Here is a 22106-nt window from a genome sequence, read left to right on the forward strand (position 1 = left end):
CTGCAGACACTTGTTATACTCCTCATATGGTCCAACATTTCATACATTAATATTAAGCCGTGTGGCCGAGCAAGATCTGAATGTGGTCAGAAGAATGTGGTTTGTTTTTAATGGAGAAGGATATGCAAAACTAGTATTTATAAAGCCCGATAATGTATGTACTGAATTTAAGAAAGCCTAGAAAAAAAGAACAAAAGTAGCCTGCCAAGAAGAGCAAGATTGCCCCCTTCTCTCTTCTTCTGAGTTGTGTACAAGCTAGTTTGGAATTTTCAACCCCGTTTGCAGCAAAGGAAGTTCAGGATGAAAGAAGAAAGTAGAAGAAAGGGAGAGGGACTGGGACAATTTAAATCTGTTGAAAAAGAATTACTGGTATCTATGATATACCTGCTCAATCAGGACAGTTGGAAGATATGACTCCCTAGCTTCCAGTCCCCATCATTATAGAATTATTTTGTTAGGAGCAATTTGAGAAACTGCAAGTCCATGTGAGAGAATTAGCCATCTGCAAGGACGTTGCCCATCCTGTGGGAGGCTTCTCTCACATCCCTGCATGGGGAGCTGGAGCTGACAGACCGGGAGCTCACGCCGCTCCCCGGATTCGAACCACCGACCTTTCGGTCAGCAGTCCTACCAGCACAAGGGTTTATCCCATTATAGAATGAAAACCTGAAAGAAGATTTTGCAAACAATCGTGATGCTGTTTGACAGATTGCTTTACTGTCCCCTCAAGGTATAGAGTCATCATATTACTACCTCCTTTATCCATTGGAATGGTATCTACAGTCAATTACGGACCAACCACCAAGACTCTACCCTTGGAAGACAATCATACCCAGCCAAAAGTAATAGCCTATGATTATATGATGATGATGAACTGCTTTATCAGCAATTGGTTTCCCACTAACAGAACACTTATTTGCCATTCATGGTGTACAACTCCCATGTGAGTAATACATTGTGGATCACTCTGTGTATGGAGCAGGCTGTTTCTGGCAGTAGAAGTCTCTGTCTCACTAATGGAAGGGTCAGTCTTGCGGCCATGGCATAAACCAGGCCTGTTATCAGAGGTTAATGGCCCAGCAAAAAGAATGAAGATAAAACTAAAGATATACACACACACACACATGCTCAGAACAAGGCCTCTAGGATATTTGTCACCACAGCAATTTAGAGCAGAGGTTTAGTCAGAGCTGTTCAAGAGGCTCCAATTTTCTCTGGGCTCCAGAGGATTTACCAGCTGGCTCAGTAATTGGGCAGGCAGGGCAAAAATTGCCAGGCCTGAAAGAGATGAGGACAATGGGACTTGCTGGACTCAGCATTTCACCGGGCCCAGCTTGTTCGAGGGACATGAAGAGGGAATCAATATATATACACCACATCAAACACACACTCTGATGCAGTCTCCCATTTTATTGTGCATCAGGCTTACGGCAGGCGTTGGCTTATGCCTGTTGTTGAACTCCACCCATGTGGAAGAGAGGACAAAGGGGTGCAGTAGGACTTTTGGGGATGTTCTCTGATCAATGCTACAGAGAGGAGGGGGACATGGTGAAAGGGAACAGACATGCCAAGGGGCATATGATAAAATTGGTGTCAGAGTGTGAAAGGAAATTCTAGAGGCCTAATTTCTAGTTCTTCCAAATTCTACCTCAGTTTTCATAATCATGTCAATCTTGGGGCACAAGACAGAAAATCCCCTACTTCCTCCTGTTTCAACCCAGGGATAAAAAGAGCCCAGAAATCCTGGGCTCTAGCATTTCCCCCAGTGTTATTCCTCCGTGTTCTCTAAGCAGAAGAGAAATCCCATTTTCCTGTGCTGCAGGGATGACTGAAAATATTTTGCCTCAGACATTTGCTGTGAGAGGCAAAGGACAATTTGTGTCATCGGGCATTTGGAAAAGGATAAGGGGCACACTGCTGGGGAGGTTGTGGATGGGATTTTGGTGGGATGGTGAACCTTAAATGTAATTTTAATTGTATTTTGATATTTGTATCCATGACACAAATATTTTTTTATCCATATGTATATGTATTTGCCTTGTTTTTAGATTCAATTATATTGTGTTATATTAGTGTTAGGCACCTTGAATCCCTATGGAGGGAAAGGCGGGATAAAAGTAAAGTAAATAAATAAAATAAGATTTGTGGCAGCATACTAGTGTAATGGGGTCATGGTAAGTTGTGTGAAATGTACAGCTCTGTCTTCCAGTATTAGGGTTGCCACAGTGAATGCTAGAATCCCCTTAAGGGTTGTGTAGAAGAAGGAATTTGAGCTTGTTATCTGCTGGAATTCCCTCTTTCTACACAACCATTAAATGTACAGAAACCCTTTCCAGTTTGCACTCTACTGCCATTTCTACCTGCAGTGCCACCTAAAGGGCTTATATTTCAGACCCACGTCAGTGCCAGGGCCCAATCAGTCATATACATGTATGATAACAAGTGGGTGACATGGTAAGGAAATGCTGATAGGGTGACAGATAGGGTAACAGTAAGAATATGACTGGTAGCCATTGATGCTACTGCATCCTACTCAGAGCCAAGTTCTCCCTTGCAAGGGGGCTTGGCAGAAGCAGAGAGCGATGAACGAGACATACTGGCTGCCTCCACAATTTCAATGTCACGGCAGGTCAGACAAGCAACTAGCTTCTCCCGTGAAGCACTGTGAGCCAAGAAGAACTCATAGGATACTCCAGCAAGGATTGCACCCATTGTGGGTCCAAGCCAGTACACCTGGAAAAGAAGCAGAAAGGGAGCAGCTGAGAGAGAGAAAGCATAAAGAGCACAAAGTTGGTTTAGAAACAATAAGTCATCTTCCAGGGAAAGAGTGTGAGGAAGAGAAGAGTGCACAAAAGGAACTGAGATTGATACAGTGACAGTTTAACCACCTTGCAGTTGAACCACTTTGATGGGGGATCAAGAGAGATGGTCAAACAATGCCTTAAGTGGGACTCAGTGATTCCAGCTGGTAACACAAAGGTAGAGAACCCAAAGGAGGTACTGGCTGCAATCACATCTTAAAGTGAACTATATTCACAACAGGTACAACATGTAAGCATGCCCAGTTCCTCAATTATCACCTACAGAGAATAGAGAACTATCCAAATATATGATGTCAGACGGAGGATAGAGTGTTTCCATCTGCTTACCCAATGATGCTCCCAGATTCCTGTGACTACTGCTGGTCCCAATGATCGGGCTGGGTTCATGCTGCCCCCAGAGAAAGCACCCTATAAAAGGATCACATTGGCACGATCAGTGATGGTATATCAATGTTCTCCTTTGTTCCATGAACTGACTTACATTATCTTTTTTAAAAATCCTGCTTTTTTTAAACTGGTGTTTGTCACTATCATTTGTCATTTATGAAGCACTCTAGATTAAATAGATACTGGTGAGAGATAGAGATATGAAAATAACACATTCCTATATTTTGGTATTCAAACAGTCAATTTGCAAATAATCTTTTAATTATAGTGCAGCATGTGTAGAATGTAGGTGTATGGTTTTTTTTTTAAAAAAACCCCAGTAACAACAAAAATCCAGATTTTGCAAACAGAATCAATTCATTATTAGGCAGAAATTTGACATATATTTCCTTATTAAATTATTATGTGTGCAAATACATAATCCATGATTTGTCAGTGTTTATTGTGAACTAGTGATCACATACAATGCTGTATGCAGGTATATAATTTCTCCTTTGCTTGATCCTGAGCTTAGAATGATATCTCACTGTTTCATAGATTCTTGATTACATTTGATGGTCAATAATACCAGTGAAATCAAGACAATGATCTGGCAATCCCTTACATGTTACAAAGACGGTTGAAGACCATTCGGAAACTACAGCTGGTACAAAGATCAGCGGCCAAATTAAATTAAATTAAATTAATAGCTAGCTATCGAGAGCAGTCAACTTCCTGTTTAAGCAGCTCCACTGGCTACCGATAAGTTTCCGGGCCCAATTCAAGGTGCAGGTTATCACCCACAAAGCCCTAAATGGTTCAGGACCTGCTTATCTCTGTGATTGCCTCTTCCTCATGATCGCCTCTGACCTAAGATCTTCCGGGGAGGGCCTTCTCTCGCTCCCACCTCCGTCTCAAGCATGGTTGGTGGGGACCACAGAGAGGACCTTCTCGGTAGTGGCTCTCCGATTCTGGAACTTGCTCCCTTCATTGTCCACCTTCCGCAGGAGTCTAAAAACATGGATGTTCCGGTGTGCTTTTGAGTGAAGAGGTCACGAGCCATGTATCTTGTTTTCAAACTGTGCTGCACTTTAATATTGCCCCCCATTTTATAGGTTTTAGTGTTTTAATGCGATCGGTTCCTTGTCCTCCCCACCCATCTCTATTTTACTTATGGACTTTACTCAGAGTTTTGCACTAATCACCCTCTATACATAGCAATTGATGTCTTAGTTTTAATAATTGTCATGTAATGTTGTTTTATAACTATGTTATTATATTGCGTTTTAAATGTATTGACTGTTTTTCTTATGTGAGCTGCCCCGAGTCCCTTCGGGGAGATGGATGCGGGGTACAAGAATAAAGTTATTATATTATTATTATTATTAGTAAAGACAATACAAAGAATCTGTGTCTGTGTAAACTGGGGCATCTACACTGCCATATAATGCATTATATGAGTCTACACTGCCATATAATAAGAGAAACACATGCAAAACAGACTATTGTTGTATGGTGTGGATATCTTACAGTTACATGAACCAAATATTTTGTCCGAAATGTTGGTGGGGGGAATGGCTGTCATTCAGTTGAAATACATTTTCTAACCAATATCTTAAAGCAGGGATGGGATGGGAACCTCACATCAATGAGCCAGATACTGCTTTTGAGACTCCCATTTTTTCTGATTGGAGAGAAGGGTGATCACCTTCATTCATACTCCATCATTTCCCCAAAATGAGACACAAGGTGGACTAGACATTAACACAAGTACAATATAATTCAAACATATTAAAATCAATGTCAATAACATTGACATTGACATTAAAAGAGATCAATAACATTATTTAAGACGTTGAGAAAATGTGCTCATATGCAGAGAATTATATCTGGCTTTTCTAATTATGCTCTGCCTTACTCCATGCCCTTCACCCTACTCATTACTGCAGTGACTCCCAACCCATAGGTCTTCTGTGGGGTTGCCAGACAGTGGTGAACAATAAAAATTTTACAAAGGGAAAACAAAACATCATGTCATCCAAACATCACCATGCTTGTGTTTTGAGTTTTGCTCTCATTTGTTTCTACATATCTTTGTGAGAACAGATTTTCAATGCTTCTTCAACTGAAAACCAAAACAAGAAACAGATTAAATGTTAAGAATGACATGAGATTGGCACTAACAAAAACTTAATTCTGAATTTTTAAGCTTGTTAGGTAAAGGGTAAAGGTTTTCCCCTGACGTTAAGTCTAGTTGTGTCCGACTCTGGGGGTTGGTGCTCATCTCCATTTCTAAACCGAAGAGCCGGCATTGTCCATAGACACCTCCTAGGTCATGTGGCATGCATGACTGCATGGAGCACTGTTACCTTCCCGCCCGAGCGGTACCTATTGATCTACTGCCATTTGCATGTTTTCAAACTGCTAGGTTGACAAGCTGGGGCTAACAGCGAGCGCACACTCCGCTCCCCGGATTCAAACCTGTGACCTTTTGGTCCACAAGTTCAGCAGCTCAGCGTTTTAATACACTGCGCCACTGGGGGCCCTTAAGCTTGTTAATGAGTTATAATTTCAATCATCACATTAAATATGTCATACGTTAACATTCTTTTGAATTATATTATACTGAAAAATCTTTTGTGTTTTCATTTACCCTATTAATGAGCCTATTTTTAATTTATTGGGGTCGTGGGTCACTTTGCATCGATAAAATGGAGTCATGACTCGGAAAAGGTTAGGAACCATTTCATTAGTGGAATGTATTCCCTAAGACCCCTCCCAAATTGGATTTGACTTTGGAGGGGACAATATCATGTGTGTCTCCCTCTCCCACTGCCCTTCCCCATTAAAAGGATATCTTGCTTGACTGTGAAGGCTCTTACTGCAGTGAGAGCTCCTGCCACCACAGAGAAGCCAATGGCCAGGATCCCCGGCTCGCCTGTTTCATGCCTCCGATGGTTTTCGACAGCAAAGATAGTGAGAGCCAGCTGGAAGGTGGAAAAAACCTCCATTCCTAAAGCCTGCCCAGCATTTCCCTCACTGCTGACCTGAGTGAGTGATAAAGAAGAGAGAAAAGGGAAAGGATGAAGAAGGGAGAATGTGAAAGAAACATATTAGCATCTGATGACTTTTTACATACATCTCTAAAGACACTCGGTATTTCCTGGAATCTTCTTTCCAAGTACTACCGAAGGCTGACCCTGCTTAGCCGTCAAGGTCAGGCAAGAGCTAGTAACTTCAGGGGGTACTTATTTAGATAATGTTAATTTGGCTCCCATTTCAAGACAGTTTACAATTTCCTCACCCACCATGGTCTTCCTAACTATGTACATTTCTAGCTAGCAGATATTGGGGGAGGAGGGGTTGAAGATTTATTTATTTATTTATTTATTTATTTATTTATTAAACTTATATACCGCTACTCCCAGTTTGGCTCAGAGCAGTTTACAAAAATAGATTAAAACAATACACTTGGCTTTAAAATAGCAATAAAAACAATAAAAACAACAATAAAAGCAACAATAAAAACAGACATAGCCCGAGTTTTTCACCCATTGAAAGCTTGTCGGAAGAGCAAGGTTTTGCAGGCTTTCCGAAAGGCAAGTAAGTCTCGGGTGGTTCGAGTTTCAACTGGCAAGGCATTCCATAATTGAGGGGCTACAATCGAGAAGGCTCTCTGCCTAGTAGAAGACAAATGATAAGTCCGTATGTTAGGGACTTCAAGCAAATTTTGGTCTTTGGACCAAAGTAATCTCTGGGGTTGGTAGGGGGATAAGCGGGGCCTCAGGTACGCTGTTGACTTCCTATACACAACAATTGTAGGAAGATTGTTTATTGGGGGTTGGCAAGAGATTTTGTTAAGGGCATCCTATCCAGAGATTTCTGACCCATTTTGTGATTATTGGATGAGATCTATACAGCAATCTGTAGGGAAAATAGATATCCAATTAGTCTACATTTAAGTAGCCAATAGGAGGAGGGCAAAAAGCAATGGATTGAGCAAGGATCAGCAAAGCGATGTTCAGCACCTAGCCACTAAGGCCCCTTCTACACTGTCATATAATCCAGATTATCAAAGCAGATAATCCACATTATCTGCTTTAAACTGCCATATAATTCAGTTCAAAGTAGATAATGTGGATTTTATATGGCAGTGTAGATCCAGCCAGAGTCTAGAAAGAGAGAAAAGGAGGGAAAGGGGAGAAAAATGAAGATGAGAGGGGTAACCCTTCTAGAAGGACCAAGTTTCATCAGGGAGATTCTTTGGGTTCAGTTAGCCAGAATTCAGTAATGGTGCACAATCATTGTGGGATCTGAGATTACAGTTAATGGAATACCATAGGACAGGGATGTCAAAATCATTTTCATTGAGGGCCACATCAGTCTTATGGTTGCCTTTAAAAAGCCGTTGAATCCACGGATGGAGAATCTGTGGATACAGAGGGCTAACTATATATTTTTTAAAAAATAGTGGCCAATGCTCTTGGGTCACCAGATATTATTGAATGACAATTCCCATCATTTTTTTATTATTTGTCATGTGGACTGGGGATAACGGAAATTGCAACCCCAATAATACTTGTGGCTCTGAGTTTGGGGAAAGTTTAAAGGACATTTTAAAGTTAGACATCATATCAACAAGCCTTGCCTCTAAATCCAAACCCCACTATCCCAACTGAACAGAACAAACTTCAGTCTTCCAGATGTTGTTTACTGTATTTATCACAACTCTCATCAGCACTAATCATTACGTCTAATGATGAGGAATACAAGCACTGGAGGACCACATAAAATAACATGGCGGGGCAGATTTGGACCATAAACCTTGAGTTTGACACATGTGTCATAGACTATGTCTGATCTACAGACACCTGTAATTAAATACATTTATTTTTATTGTTGGCTCAGGAAGACAGAGTAAAGTTTCATTTTCTTTGTTATCTAATGATGGGTGCAGGAGACCATAAAGAGAAGGAGGGAAAAAGGAAGACAGATTGAAGAAGACTCACCTTTGTGACCAAATGTCCAATGGCAGTGGTGGGCAGAATAAGATAGAAAATTCCAGATGCTATGATAGCACCCAAACACTGAGCAGTAATATAGCTTGCTGCATGCAAAACATCCAGTTTGCGGGTGCACAGGAAGGCCATGGTGAGGGCTGGGTTGACTTGAGCACCACTGATCTCTCCAAAGCAGTGAGCCAGGCTGACAGCTACCATCCCTGCGGCAAGGGCTGGCTGGAGCGGGGAAGGGAGCTCCTCTGTTGGACCAGCTGGGGAAGAGGCACCCAGCACCACCCAGACAAAGATAAGGGTGCCAGAGGCTTCTGCCAAGAGGCTGCCCCAGAACCTACGGCTTTGTAGCACCTGGAGTGGAAGGAATAGAAAAAGTAATCTTGAATGGCCCATTACTCATGCAAACTGGCACAAAGGACAATTTGGTGGGATATGCCACTACAACAATCAATCCTTTCAATAAATGTGAGATAGTAGATCAGTCCTTAAATGTTGTATAGCTGGAGTTTAAAATAAAACCACAGGCAGTGTGGATTTTGCTATACAGATCCAAAGTTGATTTTGTTGTGCAGTAGATTCACTGTACAGGTTTTACCAGTACATAACCTAGGGAGGAATAATTGTTTCTCCCATGCTCCCATATTAGGAAGGGATTGCGTCATTTTGTCCAATTATTTTCAAAAATCTCATCAATCTGATATCTGCAAGGACAAAACATATTTTAATTTTAAAAAAAGGGGACACTGGCTGAACTAGTCCTTCTAACTCTAAAATGCTCAAGCATATTATATTTTGTTCTCATCATAGTTGTGTGAGGGCAGAGCTGGGAGTCATGCAGCCTTCTAGCTTGACTTCAACTCCTATCAGCCCTAGTCAACACTGCTAATGGTGAGAACTGTTGAGAGCAACACTTCAACATTGAAGGTTGTGTTTTGGCTATTTCTGATACAGACAAGTATAGAAACTCAAAATTCAGTATGCTTACTTAGAAAAAGAAAAGAGTTCTGGAATAAAGTTATCACTAGCAGCTAAACAAAGGCCAAAAGGGAATAATAAAAAACTCACAAAAGTGATATCCATCTCTATAGCTTCTGGGATCTGGCAGTCAGATCCTAGAAGCTTAAAAGAATGGCATTTGTACTTTGTTGCGGGTAACCATCATCAAGTCAACTATGACTTATGGTGACTCTATGTATGAAAAATCTCCTGGTCATTTATAGCCCTGCTCAGGTCTTGCAGACTCAGGGTTGTGGCTTCCTTGACTGAATATGTATTTTAGTACTGAACAAATTGGGAGGAATTGGATTTCAGTAAAGGAACAGTGGCAAAAATATACAATTTAATGGTAGAAGATAAGGAATTTATGATCCGAGCAATACGTAACAAATGGAATGGGGTTAAAATATTAAGCACACAAGAAGTAGACGAAATAATTAGGAACATAAATAAAATAAAAACAGAAAAATATAATGAATTAGAAAAAAAGATGGTATTAAGATGGTATAGAACTCCTGAACAACTGTCTTATATGATAAAAGGGAAGAATTCAAAGTGCTGGCATTGTAATAAAGAAAAGGGCACTTATTCACATATGTGGTGGGAGTGTTCTGAATTAAAAAAATTTTGGCTAATGATACAAGGGAAAATCCAGGACTTATTACAGATAACAATACAAATTAATAATGATTTGTTACTTTGGGGAGTGCTGGATCATCCAAGTATAAAAACTGAGTGCCAATAGTTATTGAAAGCAACAATAAGAGCAGCACATGCTGTGACTGCTAGAGGATGGAGAGACAAATCGAAATGGACGTTAAATAATTGGAATGATTATTTGTATGATCAAGTGTTGTTAGATATTACAGGAATTATGACTAACCAAGTAACAAGAATGAATAAACAAAAGGACATTACAAACAGATGGAAAGACTACTTCAACTGGGTGAAAAATGGAGGAGCCAACGATTACATTAAAGAAAAAATACAAAGACTTTACCTGTGGCTGGATCTGCAAGATTAATATAAACATACTGTGGTTGAGGAGGGAGGGTGTGGGTGGTAGGGAGGGAAAAAATATTGGAAAAAAGGGAAGTAGTGTTGTTATGAATTATGAATTATGAATGTAAAACCCAATAAAAATGTTTTAAAAAAAAAAGAATTGGATTTCAGTAGTAGTTAAAGGTAAAGTAGGTAAAGGTAAAGGTTTCCCCTGACGTTAAGTCCAGTCATGTCCGACTCTGGGGGTTGGTGCTCATCTCCGTTTCTAAGCCGAAGAGCCGGCGTTGTCCGTAGACACCTCCAAGGTCATATGGCCGGCATGACTGCATGGCGCGCCATTACCTTCCTGCCGGAGCAGTACCTATTGATCTACTCACGTTTGCATGTTTTCAAACTGCTAGGTTGGCAGGAGCTGGGGCTAATAGCGGGTGCTCATTCCACTCCTGGGATTTGAACCTGGCACCTTTTGGTCCGCAATTTCAGCAGCTCAGCGCTTTAACACACTGTGCCACCAGGGGCCCTTTGAGTAGTACCGGTAGTTAGATTATCTCAAAACAGACAGGAATTTCGAGGCTCTATTCATTAGTTATCATGTACAGTATTTAAAGCTCCCTAGACTCCCCACTTCTAATTTTTTTCAAGTCAGATCTGGCTCAGCAAAAGTAAAGCCTTACGCTGACCTCTCCGTGCATATGCTTGCTCCCTTTCTGTTTGTCTCTCCTTTCTTTGGCCAGCAGTTGCTGGTTTGCTGCAAAGGACCAGAACAATCCTGTCAATGAAAAGATGCCAACAAAAGCCACCTCCCCACAACCTATAGGTGTCATATGTACTTGTCACATGTAATTAATGCGCAGTGTGGAAATATTTAGGGCCAATTAATAGGGAAGCAATTTTGAGGTTAGCTTTTAAATACCTATATTTAAAAAAGGAAGAACTGCCTGCCCTCTGGAAACACTATCTGCCAGACACTCAAAATGTTTCATTCCTGATGATGAATATCTCAGCACAGTTAATACTTTAACCAAAAATACTCCATCTTTGCAATGTCTGCAATCTTTTTTCTTGTTAGTGGTTGTAAAGAACAATCAGTTGCTTGCCTCTTGAAATATATGAATTTATGGATTATCAAAAACAAACACTTTTTTTCTTAGCAGGTGTAAACATGGATTTTAAAATAAAACAGAGATTGTCATTTGGAAGTTAAATGTTCTCGGGGATTAAAACATAGCCACCAAGATGGAAAGAAAATATTTAAATGATCATAGGGAGGGACTGTTTAAAAAAAGAGATTAAATAAGCAAAATGCTGAAAAAAATGGATGAACAATTACCGAAAATAACACTACATATATAATAAAAAAAATTCCCCGGGTTATAAATGTCATTTCCTAATTTGTTCTGCTATGAAAACACGGAAAAGGTTTATTAAACTGCAAAAACTTTGTTTTATGCAGGACATCCTGCAACACATTTTACTAAAGTTTGTCAATGAACATCTCACCAAATCTCAACCAACTCAACACAGTTTGTGGCAGCCACAAAAATGAAGTTTCTGGAATATAACAACTACTTTCAAAGGAAATACTGCACAATTAAACAGGAAATAACACTTTAAAACCAGAAAGAGAAAATTTTCCAAATTTTGTTACATAGTGTAATGAGTGATGGCAAGAATTACAGAAGGATGGGAAGAAAAATGGGGAAGAAGCAGGGTATTTGACTACATCTGGGAGTCAAAGAGGGATGGATGTCCTTACCTCCCTGATGCCCATGGTGCCTGTCTTGCAAACTCTGATCAGAGTGGGAGAAGATGTGCAGCTGTTGTGGCTGTCATCTAGTGGTTTACCATACTGTATTTTTCACCCATTTCCTGCCTTCCCTCATCCTCCTGCGTCACTAGTTATAAACTGGACCCTTTTAAAGATGAAGCAGGTACAGTCCGGAGTAAGATGGAGGGGAAGAGAAATATTTAAAACAGTTCAATGCTCAGATACAACATTGGAAGTATCAGTAGTCACCTCAGTAGACATTCTTTATAATCTGAGCCACAGTTTATAATAATCACAGTTTCTGCTGGGTTCAGTCAACTATGCTTCTGTATTATTGTTCTTGGTCCTCCCAGTTCAGAGTACCTGAGAAGAGGAAATCTTTGGGATCATCATAATCAACATCTTATATAAAAGCTTTGAAACAATTATGTGCACGGAGATAAGGACTGACACCAAGGATGTCAAGGCAACAGGTTCCTTTGAACTAAGCCCATGACCTGATCTGAACAGTTGCCACAGTTACCTTTATTCTAAGCTGGAATTCATTTCTGTGTGATCAAAGGTGATTGCATACAAACTTCAAAGAATTTACATAAGCAATAGAATGCATGATTGAAGCAGGGTCGTCTCTAAAGTCTTTATGTCTGGTATATTCAGCAAACAGATAGGCATGTTTAACATTCCCTAAAACTAACTGTGTTGTTTGTTTTTTTACAAATAAGGAATTGGGTTTGAACAATGGTTAAGTTATGTCAGAAACTAGAGGAATTTTGGAGGCTGAATCCATTAGCTGTCATGTGTTGAAAGCTCCCTAGAGCCCCTACTTCTGTTTTGTGAGATCAGCATCTGGCTCAGCAAAAGTGAGGCCTCGCGCTGACCTCTCCCTGCGTAGGCTTGCTCTCTTTCTGTTTGTTTCTCCTTTCTGGTTTGCTGCAAAGAGCTAGAACAATCCTGTCATGAAAAGGTGGCAACAAAAGCCACCTCCCCAAAACCTAGAGTAGTCATATGTAATTATCACATCTAATTCATGCCCAGCAGACTCCTTTAGCGCCAATGACTGAAGAAGCCATTTTGAAGCAACCTGTGGGAAAAGGAAAAAGAAGCAAGAGCAACTGACTACCTTATTCTCAAATATTGAAGAAATTATTAATATTATGCCTCAGATTGTAGAAAAACAACACAAATTTCTGTCTGTGTCATGAAATGATGCGTGTCTCAAAAGTGAAATGAAAGCTTTGGGACAGATTTCTTGAGAAATTCAAATGGGATGTTAGCTTTGTACAAAATACAGGCAGCCTTGATCTCGAGAGACGTTGCTTTTTAGTTGCTAATAGAGTTGATATTCAGTTACATGGCTTTTACTGCCATCTGGTCAAGGAGGGCCTTTAGCTTTACCTCCAAACCAACTTTATTGACAACAGAAGTAACATTTGACTCTATCCTCACTTTTTTCTGTACGATTTCTAACGTAATAATAATAATAATAATAATAATCTTTATTTATATTCCGTCCTCTTCCCGGAAGGGGCTACTTATAGCAAAACAAACAAATACAATAAATAATATAACACAAACAGTATCCACATATCAATTAATAAAAAATATAGAACAATACTGTAAACATAAATAATTTAAATGACTATGTGACTCTAAAAACAGTATGTAATGCAGTTTTAAACCAGCCATTTCTATGAGAAGACTATCCAGGCTTATTAAGTTATTAAAAATCCTGTCCAATAGGGTGGTTGATACTTTTAGCCATTATTAAAAGCCTGCTGAAACAGCCAAGTTATCTATTTCTTCCTGAATGTTATAAGAGTGGGTAGTTGTCTAATTTCCCTGGAAGGGCATTCCAAAGTCGGGTGCCACTACTGAGAAGGCTCTCTCCCTCGTCCCCACCAACCTCACTTGTGAGGGAGGTGGGATCGAGAGGAGAGTTCCCTGGCTGATCTTAGAACCCAGGTTTATAAGGAGAGCTGCGGTCACATAAATAGACAGGACCTGGCTTTTCGTCTGATGAAGTCCATGAAGCTTCAAAAGTTTGAGTGACATATTTGAAGCACTTGGGTTGCCAATAAAGTAAATTTTAAACCATGAACATTAAATATACTACTGTATTTTAATCCCATTATTATTGTATTTTAAATCCTTGTACCATGTATTTTATAGCAATGCGTTTTAATATATTCATTTTGTTATGTATTTGTGGTGATGTGTTTTGATTGTGCCATGGAGAAGCAGGTAACAATTTTTTGTTATTATTATTATTATTATTATTTATATACTGTATCTTTTGAAAGTTTCATTGTATTTTGCGGCAGGGCCAACCTGGCTACTCTGAATATGTTTCCTAGGGATGATCAATATCTTCACGGTAGACAGGTGTTCAAAGCCCAAATGCAGGTAGAAATCCAACAGTTCAAGATCTGGGTTGCTGTGAGTTTTCTGGGCTGTATGGCTATGTTCCAGAAGCATTCTCTCCTGATGTTTTGCCCACATCTATGGCAGACATCCTCTGAGGTTGTGAGGTCTGTTGGAAACTAGGCAAGTGGGGTTTATATATCTGTGGAATGTCCAGGTTGAGAAAGAACTCTTGTCTGTTTGAGACAAGTGTGAATGTTGCAATTGATCACCTTGATTAGCATTGAATAGCCGTGCAGATTCAAAGCTTGGCTGCTTCTTACCTGGGGAAAATCCTTTGTTTAGCTGACTGATTGTTTAACTGGAATTCTCCTGTTTTCTGAGTGTTGTTCTTTATTTACTGTCCTGATTTTAGAGTTCTGTAATATTGATAGTCAGATTTTGTTCATGTTCATGATTTCCTGCTTTGTGTTGAAATTGTCAACATGCTTGTGGATTTCAAAGGCTTCCCTGGGCAGTCTGATATGGTGGTTGTTAGAGTGGCCCAGCATTTCTGTGTTTTCAAATAATGTGCTGTGTCCAGGTTGGTTCCTCAAGTGCTTTGCTATAGCCGACTTCTCTGGTTGAATCTGCCTGTGGTGCCTTTCACGTTCTTTGATTCGTGCCTGGGCAATGCTGCTGCGTTTGGTGGTCCCTGTGTAGACTTGTCCACAGCTACATGGTATATGGTAGATCCTGCAGAGCTAAGAGGATCCCTCTTGTCCTTTGCTGAACATAGCATTTGTTGGATTTTCTTAGTGAGTCAGTAGATAGTTCATAGATTGTGTTTCTTCATCAGCTTCCCTATGCGGTCAGTGGTTCCCTTGATGTATGGTAAGAACACTTTTCCTCCGGGTGGATCTTTTGTCTTTACTCTCGTGGCTTGTTCTTGGTCTTGCAGCTCTTCTGATGTCTATGGTGGGAGTATCCATTGGCCTGTAGAGCCTGGTTTAGATGGTTCAGTTCCCTTCGGAAGAGGTGGGGTTCGCAAATTCTTTTTGCACTGTCTGCCAGGGCTTTAACTGTGCTTCACATCACCTCAGGATTCAAGATGCACTGGATGCGACTGAGGGCACCTCTACACTGCTGAACTACTGCAGTCTGACACCACTTTAAACTGCAACGGCTCAATGCTATGGATTCCTAAGTATTGTAGTTTGGTGAGTCATAGCCAGTCTTTGGCAGAGAAGGCTAAAGGCCTTGTAAAACTACAGATCCCAAGATTGCATGGCATTGAACCATGGCAGTTAAAACGTGGTGTCAAATTGGGTTCATTCCACATTGTGGATGGACCTAAAGACGATGGTCTGACTCAAACTCGCCCCAAGGTGCTCTCAGCGCGAGAGGCAGGAGGTTTTTAAAACACCGCTAAGATGGCGGCCCCAGCAAAAGCGGCAGCAGCAGCGCCCACGAAGGTCCCTTTCATCCGCCTGAGCCCAAGATGGCGGAAGCTTAGTCCCCATTAGTGTGCGCGCGCCCTCCTCCAAGATGGCGGCCGCGGCTACTTTTGGGTGGATTTTCCCCACGTGACGTCAGAGCGCTGTTCCAAGATGGCAGCGCCCATCCTGCGAGGCGTGAGGCACTGTGGCTGGAACTTGCGTGGAGTGGGACGTGGAGGCCTCAGCGAAGTGGCCCGGAGAGGTAGGATCCTTGGAAATAATGAGGAGTATTGTTAAAACAGCTGCTTGCCAGCGCTGTCGCCAGCGTTTCTCCCTCTCTCCGCGACCATTCCTAGCCTAACCCCATCCCTAAGGGCTTAGCTTTGCTTGATCACGGCGCCTGTAGTTCTACTAAGTACGAGACCAGCAGGAAACTCATAGGCCACGTGTTGTCGAAGGCTTTCATGGCCGGGATCACAGGGTTGTTGTATGTCTTTCGGGCTGTGTGGCCATGTTCCAGAAGTATTCTCTCCTGACGTTTCGCCCACATCTATGGCAGGCATCCTCAGAGGTTGTGAGGTATGGAGAAACTAGGCAAGGAAGGTTAATATTTATCTGTGGTGAGTCCATGATGTGAGAAGTGCAAATGATCTTTGGATGATGCTGGCTAGGACTATTAGCTGCTGCAGTTCAAAATATTCAGTGCTGCAGGCAGCTATCACAGGAAATTTAGATGGAATGAGCATTTGAGTGCCCCCAACATAATGGTGTGCCAAGGCTGCTCTGCTGAGTGTCCTTTGTATTCCTGTGTGCACCTATGTGTGGCATGGAGCAGTATGCTTTGCATTCTACCAACATTCTATCTATCCTAAACCTCGCAACCTCTGAGGATGCCTGCCACAGATGTGGGCGAAACGTCAGGAGAGAATACTTCTGGAACATGGCCACACAACCCGAAAGTGATAGGCCATGATTTCTCCGTATCCGAAATAGAATAAACCGCCCCTTCCAGCCACACTGCTTTCAAGATATCGGAGCTCTAATCAATGTTATCATTTCCTCTTTGGCTTTGCAAGGTCTAGTTATTTTTTCCATCATAGATAGGCCCATTGAAAGAATGGGACTTAAATAGCTAAGACTTATCATGTCCCATTGATTTAGAGCCTTGTCCCACTGCACTGTTATTCCCTTTTCATTACAATGGAAGCATTCTGTGGGGAAAGGTAACCCTTTTCCTCCAGCTGTACTTGACTTGAGCACAGATGTTGGTAGGGCCCAGTCATGCTTCACTGTTAGAGCACTATTATTCCACTTTAGCTGCCAAGGCAACCGCCTGAATCTTACTCAGGTTCCAAAAAACTCTTAAAACTTACTTTAAAAAGAAAGCTTTCAGCTGACTGGGTGTTCTGATATAAACAGATGAGGGCACTTGGATGGCTCCCAGATACCCTTGATTTTAAGATGCGATAGGTTTTAAAAAAATATTCAGGTTTTATGTTATCAGCACTGTCGAATATTTCATTTTAATATGTACTGTTTTAATGTTTGTGTTGTTATATTTTATTTATTTATTTACAAACAACATTTCTACCCTGCCTTTCTCAACCTGGGAGGGGACTCGAGGTGGCTTATAAGCAATTATTTAATGCCTTAAAAACAGTATACAATTCAAGTCAACTTGAGAATTATAAAGTACATTAAATGAATTAAAACATTTAAAACAATACATAATCCAGAAGCATAAATCGGGCCGTTCCAAGAGTCATTGTACATCAATCCATATATGTCTATTGCACAAGTTCTCCAAAGGCTTGGTCACAAAGCCATGTTCTCTTATGGAAGGTTAAGAGGAAGGGGGCTGATCTAATATCCCTGGGGAGGGAATTCCACAGACGGGGGACCACCACTGAGAAGGCCCTGTCTCTCATCCCTGCCAATCGTGTCTGTGAGGGAGGCGGGACAGAGAGCAGGGCCTCTCCAGACAATCTTAAACTCAGAGGTAGTTCATAGGGCGATATGTTCAGACAGGTAAGCTGGGCCAGAACCATTTAGGGCTTTGTAGGCTAAAACCAGCACTTTGAATTGTGCTCAGTAGCAGACTGGTAGCCAGTGAAGCTGACGTAATAGGTGGGGTGTATGCTCCCTGTACCCCGCTCCAGTGAGCAATCTGGCTGCCGCCCATTGGACCATTTGAAGTTTCCAAACAGTCTTCAAAGGCAACCCCATGTAGAGTGCTATTAGCCACCTTGGGCTCTTAAGTGGGGAATGGCAGGTTAAAAATCACCTAAACAAATATATACATTTGTAGTATAGGCCAAGAGCTCTTGGGCAGAGACTTTTAAACGTTCCCCGCTAAACTGCAAATTCTAGCATTCCATATGATGATGTCATATTGTGTCAGAAGCGAACATACTGCAAGTTGCTTCTGGTGTTAGAGAATCAGTTGTCTGCAAGGACATTACCCAGGGGACACCTGGATGTGTTACCATTTTGCTAGGAGGCTTCTCTCATGTCACCGCATGAGTAGTTAGGACTAACAGACTGGAGCTCACCCCCTCTCGCCGACCTGCAGTTCAGCTGGCACAAGGGTTTAACCCACTGAGCCACTGTGGCTCCAAAAGTGATATCATAGTACTAGAAGTGGGTGCATCTTCACTATAAAATTAATATAGTTTGAAAACACTTTAACTGTCACAGTTCAATGCAACTATATCATGGGAGTTCTGGTTTAGTGAGGCACCATCATTCTTTGACAGAGAAGGCTAAAGATCTTGGGAAACTATATTGCTGTACAAGAGCCATGGCAGTTAGTGTCAAACTGCATTCAGTTTGTGTACATACACTCACTAGTCTTAATAGACAGTGAGTACATCTACACCAGGCATGGGCAAACTTAGTCCCTCCAGGTGTTTTGGAGTCTAAAACAACTGGAGGGCCAAAGTTTGCCCATGCCTGATCTACACGAATCAGGGCCATCATAAATCAACAGGTGTTTTGAAGGGTCACACAAAAGTTGGGATTAACAATTGAATTTATCCAATTGTATACCAGAAACTAAAGTTTCTGCTTTAACCATTTCTATTTGCTTCAGTGAAGAACAGCAGGTGGTTATTGTTGCTACTTTTTGCTGTGGTTTTTAACTTTGGATATGTTTTGATGGATTTTAACTTTGATTTTTTGGTGCTGTTTGCGTTTAATTCTGTTTTAATTGTTGCATATTTGTATATTTTAAATTGTATACTAATCCTTTTATGTCAAGCCACTTTGAGTCCCCTTTGGGGAGATAGTGGGGTATAAATAAATAGAATAACAACAACAACAACAACAACAACAACAACAACAACACCTTTTAAATAGTAATAGAAAAAAATAGCTTTTGGCAGACCCCTTGATTGAGCAGAACTGTTTCTAGGAAAGGGAGATATTTTTAAAACTGTAAATGTATGTTCAAGTTTGAAATATACTTGGAAATTGGATCCTGGTTTTGATTATGCTCACACATAAATATCCTAGATTTCAGTGGAACGTGCTTCCAATTAAGTTGCTTAAAGCTAGTATTATTATAAAAGTATTTAAACTTAGTGTAATCTAATATTTGGGCCTAGTGTATCTGAGTAAAACAAACTAGCATATCAGCATTTTTACCTCATTTCTTTACGCATCCAATGTTTTTTGTTGTATTAAGCCAGTATTTCATTGTATTACTGCCAATAGTAACGATGCTTCCAGACAAAGTTTTAATGGATGCATTACAAATTGATGTACACAAGCCTGTTGTTATGTTAACAGTTTTGCTGCACTGTTTCCTATTTCTGCATTTTGCTTTGAAATCAAAATTGGATTCATGAAGATGAGTGTATAGTGGGGCCCATCTCGCACTGATGTAATTTTTATCCTTATGCCAACACATGCATATTTAACCTACAACCATGATGTTGTTACATAATTGGGCAATATACCCATTGAAACTTTCTCCTGCTGTTTTGGGGACTTCAGTTTTCAGGGGCCACAGCCTCTTACAAAGAGGTGTCTTGGTCGGAGCTCTTGTGAACTGAAGGCCAAAAAACTGCAGTGCCAGATTTATTTCCCAACCCTTGAACTACATTCTTTTACACAAGATGTCCATTTTTTACTTTCAGTAAGTTGCATTTGAGTCCTCAAAAACAAACACAGCTGGTCTCTCTCAGTAGAAGAGCTCAGAGTTCATATAGTGGCAATTAAAAAAGAAAATGGTTCTCTTAAATGCTATGTTTCTTTTCTGAGAAAAGGAAAAACTTCAATGTTCCCATTTTGTTTTAATTGTAGAGATCAATTTCAAACTAGATGAGAAGACTGCCCACAGTGCCTTGGACTTGTATAAAAAGGACACTGGTGTCATTTACCGCATGCTGGGGATTGACCCCACTAAAGTTCCTCAGAACCCTGAACGCTTCAAGGACTGGGCTGTAATCCTGGGCAATGCCATTGTGTCCAGTGGCTGCCATTACTGGGAAGTGACTGTTAAATTGTCACAGCACTTCCGCATCGGGGTGGCCGATGTGGACATTTCCAGAGAAGTTTGCATTGGCATGGATGAGAGTTCCTGGGTCTTTGCTTATGCAGACCGGCACTGGAATGCCATGTTTGCCAGCGAGACCACTCCCATCAGCAACATTGGCAAGCCAGAGAGAGTGGGTCTGCTTTTGGACTATGAAGGCAAGAAATTGAGCTTGATTGATATTAGCAAATTTGCATTTATACATAGCATGTCTGCTGAATTCAAAGGCCCCGTGGTGCCTGCTTTTGCCCTCTGGGATGGTGAACTCTTAACTCATTCAGACCTTGATGTACCTGAGAAGCTCAAGAGCAACTAAAAACCTCTAAAGAACAATGATGGACTTTCAGAGGATTCTCTGTCTGAGAGACTGGACGGTTCAGATTGCAACAGAACAATGGGAGACATTTCCCTTTGACAATATCCTTGCCTGATAAGAAAATAGAATTTTAAACTGTCCAACTTGTTTTTCCCAGAGAAAAAGATCAGACCTCTAGATACCAGATTGAAACCAATCTCTGTATATGTAGCATTAAAATATTAAGTCAAGGAACTCAGCAATAGGGTACATTTTAACTCTCTGCCTCAATTCCCTCTTTTTTGATAAATAAGATTCGCTGCCTACAGAATTTGTGTGGGGTGGGGGGCAGGTCAATTTGAACTCAGTAATTTGGGGTTGGTTGTACACAAAATTGCTTCAGAAGGTAGGTCTAAAAGAACAAGTTGCTTTCTTGACAACTATTTTTGTGTATGATTACTAGCCTCAAAATTTGTTGATGTTATCTCAGGATGGGAAACCTCTCACCTTCCAAATGTAGTTGAGCTTCATCCCTCATGAGCCCTACTAATCAAGGAACTGGTAGTCCAAGAACATCTGAAAGGCCACACATTTCCCATTCATGCTGTATTCATGTCTTTTAATTAATTGAATAGACTCTTAATCTCAGTCTTAGGAATCTGCTTAAGCTTTGGAGTTGGAAAATAAGAAACATCCACTGTCAGCAGGCTTCTCTATATAATGCATAGCTACTGCTGCCCTCTGCTGACCTGGTTAAAGGCATCTTCATTGAGAAACTGTCACACTTCTAAACACCAGTTTCATAGAAATTACTTCATTACACTAACCAAAATCCCTACATTCCATAATATCCAGGGTTGCCTTTGCCGGAATCTGTCAACAATGTAATATAAAACAGCCAATTTAGATCTACAACTGTGTAAGTTCAACCTAGGTAATGGGAAGGAAAGATGATAGGCAGATGACAGACACAATTACCCACAAATAAACTATTCATGTTTTCTTATTATACTCATTTATATCCTGCATTTTCCCAAGTTTGGGAGTCAAGATGGCTGGGACATCTCTGAAATGTACTACGCTGACAAGTTCTCTAGAGGTTTCATTTTATGGAAAATAATCAAGAAAAGGGAGCTGTTTTGAAGAGCACCTCATGCATGCACAAATATCAATAAAAATGATATTGTCTAATACAATGTATTGTCAACTGGTGATGTCCTAGATTGCTTGAAGTGACCAGTGTTTTTTCCTAAAGCATACATACTATAATTTCCTCAACATAGAAATACCACTTAAGGCTTAGTTTTAAGAAGCCTACAAAGTCTGCAATGATATCTGTTTGATTATACTGCAGCTATGAAATATACAGCTTCAAAGTTTGAGATTAAGTTGTGGCAAACTGGGTGTTCTTTTAGCAGCAAAATTGTTCCTTCTTAACAGAGACAAGCTCAGTCCAATTAATTGGAACGAGATTCTAAAATATATGACAGCCACAATACAAGCCACAATAGCCCAAAGATGGAGGG

The 22106-nt window shown here is 40.7% G+C and overlaps 2 protein-coding genes across 2 annotated transcripts; one reads left to right on the plus strand and one right to left on the minus strand.

Annotated features, from left to right (window-relative positions):
• Positions 1 to 1395: 1395 nt before the first annotated feature.
• On the minus strand, positions 1396 to 15833 carry LOC107982256 (aquaporin-4). Its single transcript, XM_016991215.2, has 6 exons — positions 14654 to 15833; positions 11958 to 12114; positions 8198 to 8554; positions 6071 to 6235; positions 3150 to 3230; positions 1396 to 2733 (listed from the first exon to the last, which is right to left on the minus strand). The coding sequence occupies exons 2-6, from the start codon at positions 11970 to 11972 to the stop codon at positions 2530 to 2532; spliced, it is 822 nt and encodes a 273-aa protein (XP_016846704.2). The 5' UTR covers positions 11973 to 12114; positions 14654 to 15833; the 3' UTR covers positions 1396 to 2529.
• A 44-nt stretch (positions 15834 to 15877) lies between these two features.
• On the plus strand, positions 15878 to 21776 carry spryd4 (SPRY domain containing 4). The gene is made up of 2 exons (XM_003216938.4): positions 15878 to 16010; positions 20054 to 21776. The coding sequence occupies exons 1-2, from the start codon at positions 15920 to 15922 to the stop codon at positions 20599 to 20601; spliced, it is 639 nt and encodes a 212-aa protein (XP_003216986.1). The 5' UTR covers positions 15878 to 15919; the 3' UTR covers positions 20602 to 21776.
• Positions 21777 to 22106: the final 330 nt, after the last annotated feature.

The sequence above is a fragment of the Anolis carolinensis genome, chromosome 2, assembly GCF_035594765.1.
Source record: "Anolis carolinensis isolate JA03-04 chromosome 2, rAnoCar3.1.pri, whole genome shotgun sequence".
NCBI classification, from domain to species: domain Eukaryota; kingdom Metazoa; phylum Chordata; class Lepidosauria; order Squamata; family Dactyloidae; genus Anolis; species Anolis carolinensis.

What these genes read in the sequence shown, in the direction of transcription:
- LOC107982256 (XM_016991215.2), bottom strand. An exon ending in TTGGACATTTGGTCACAAAG is followed by an intron (nt 6,236 to 8,197) that starts GTGAGTCTTCTT and finishes TCACTCACTCAG; the next exon opens with GTCAGCAGTGAGGGAAATGC. An exon ending in GAATCTGGGAGCATCATTGG is followed by an intron (nt 2,734 to 3,149) that starts GTAAGCAGATGG and finishes CTTCTTTTCCAG; the next exon opens with GTGTACTGGCTTGGACCCAC.
- spryd4 (XM_003216938.4), top strand. Translation starts at nt 15,920, where the DNA reads ATGGCAGCGCCCATCCTGCGAGGCGTGAGGCACTGTGGCTGGAACTTG. An exon ending in CAGCGAAGTGGCCCGGAGAG is followed by an intron (nt 16,011 to 20,053) that starts GTAGGATCCTTG and finishes TTTTAATTGTAG; the next exon opens with AGATCAATTTCAAACTAGAT.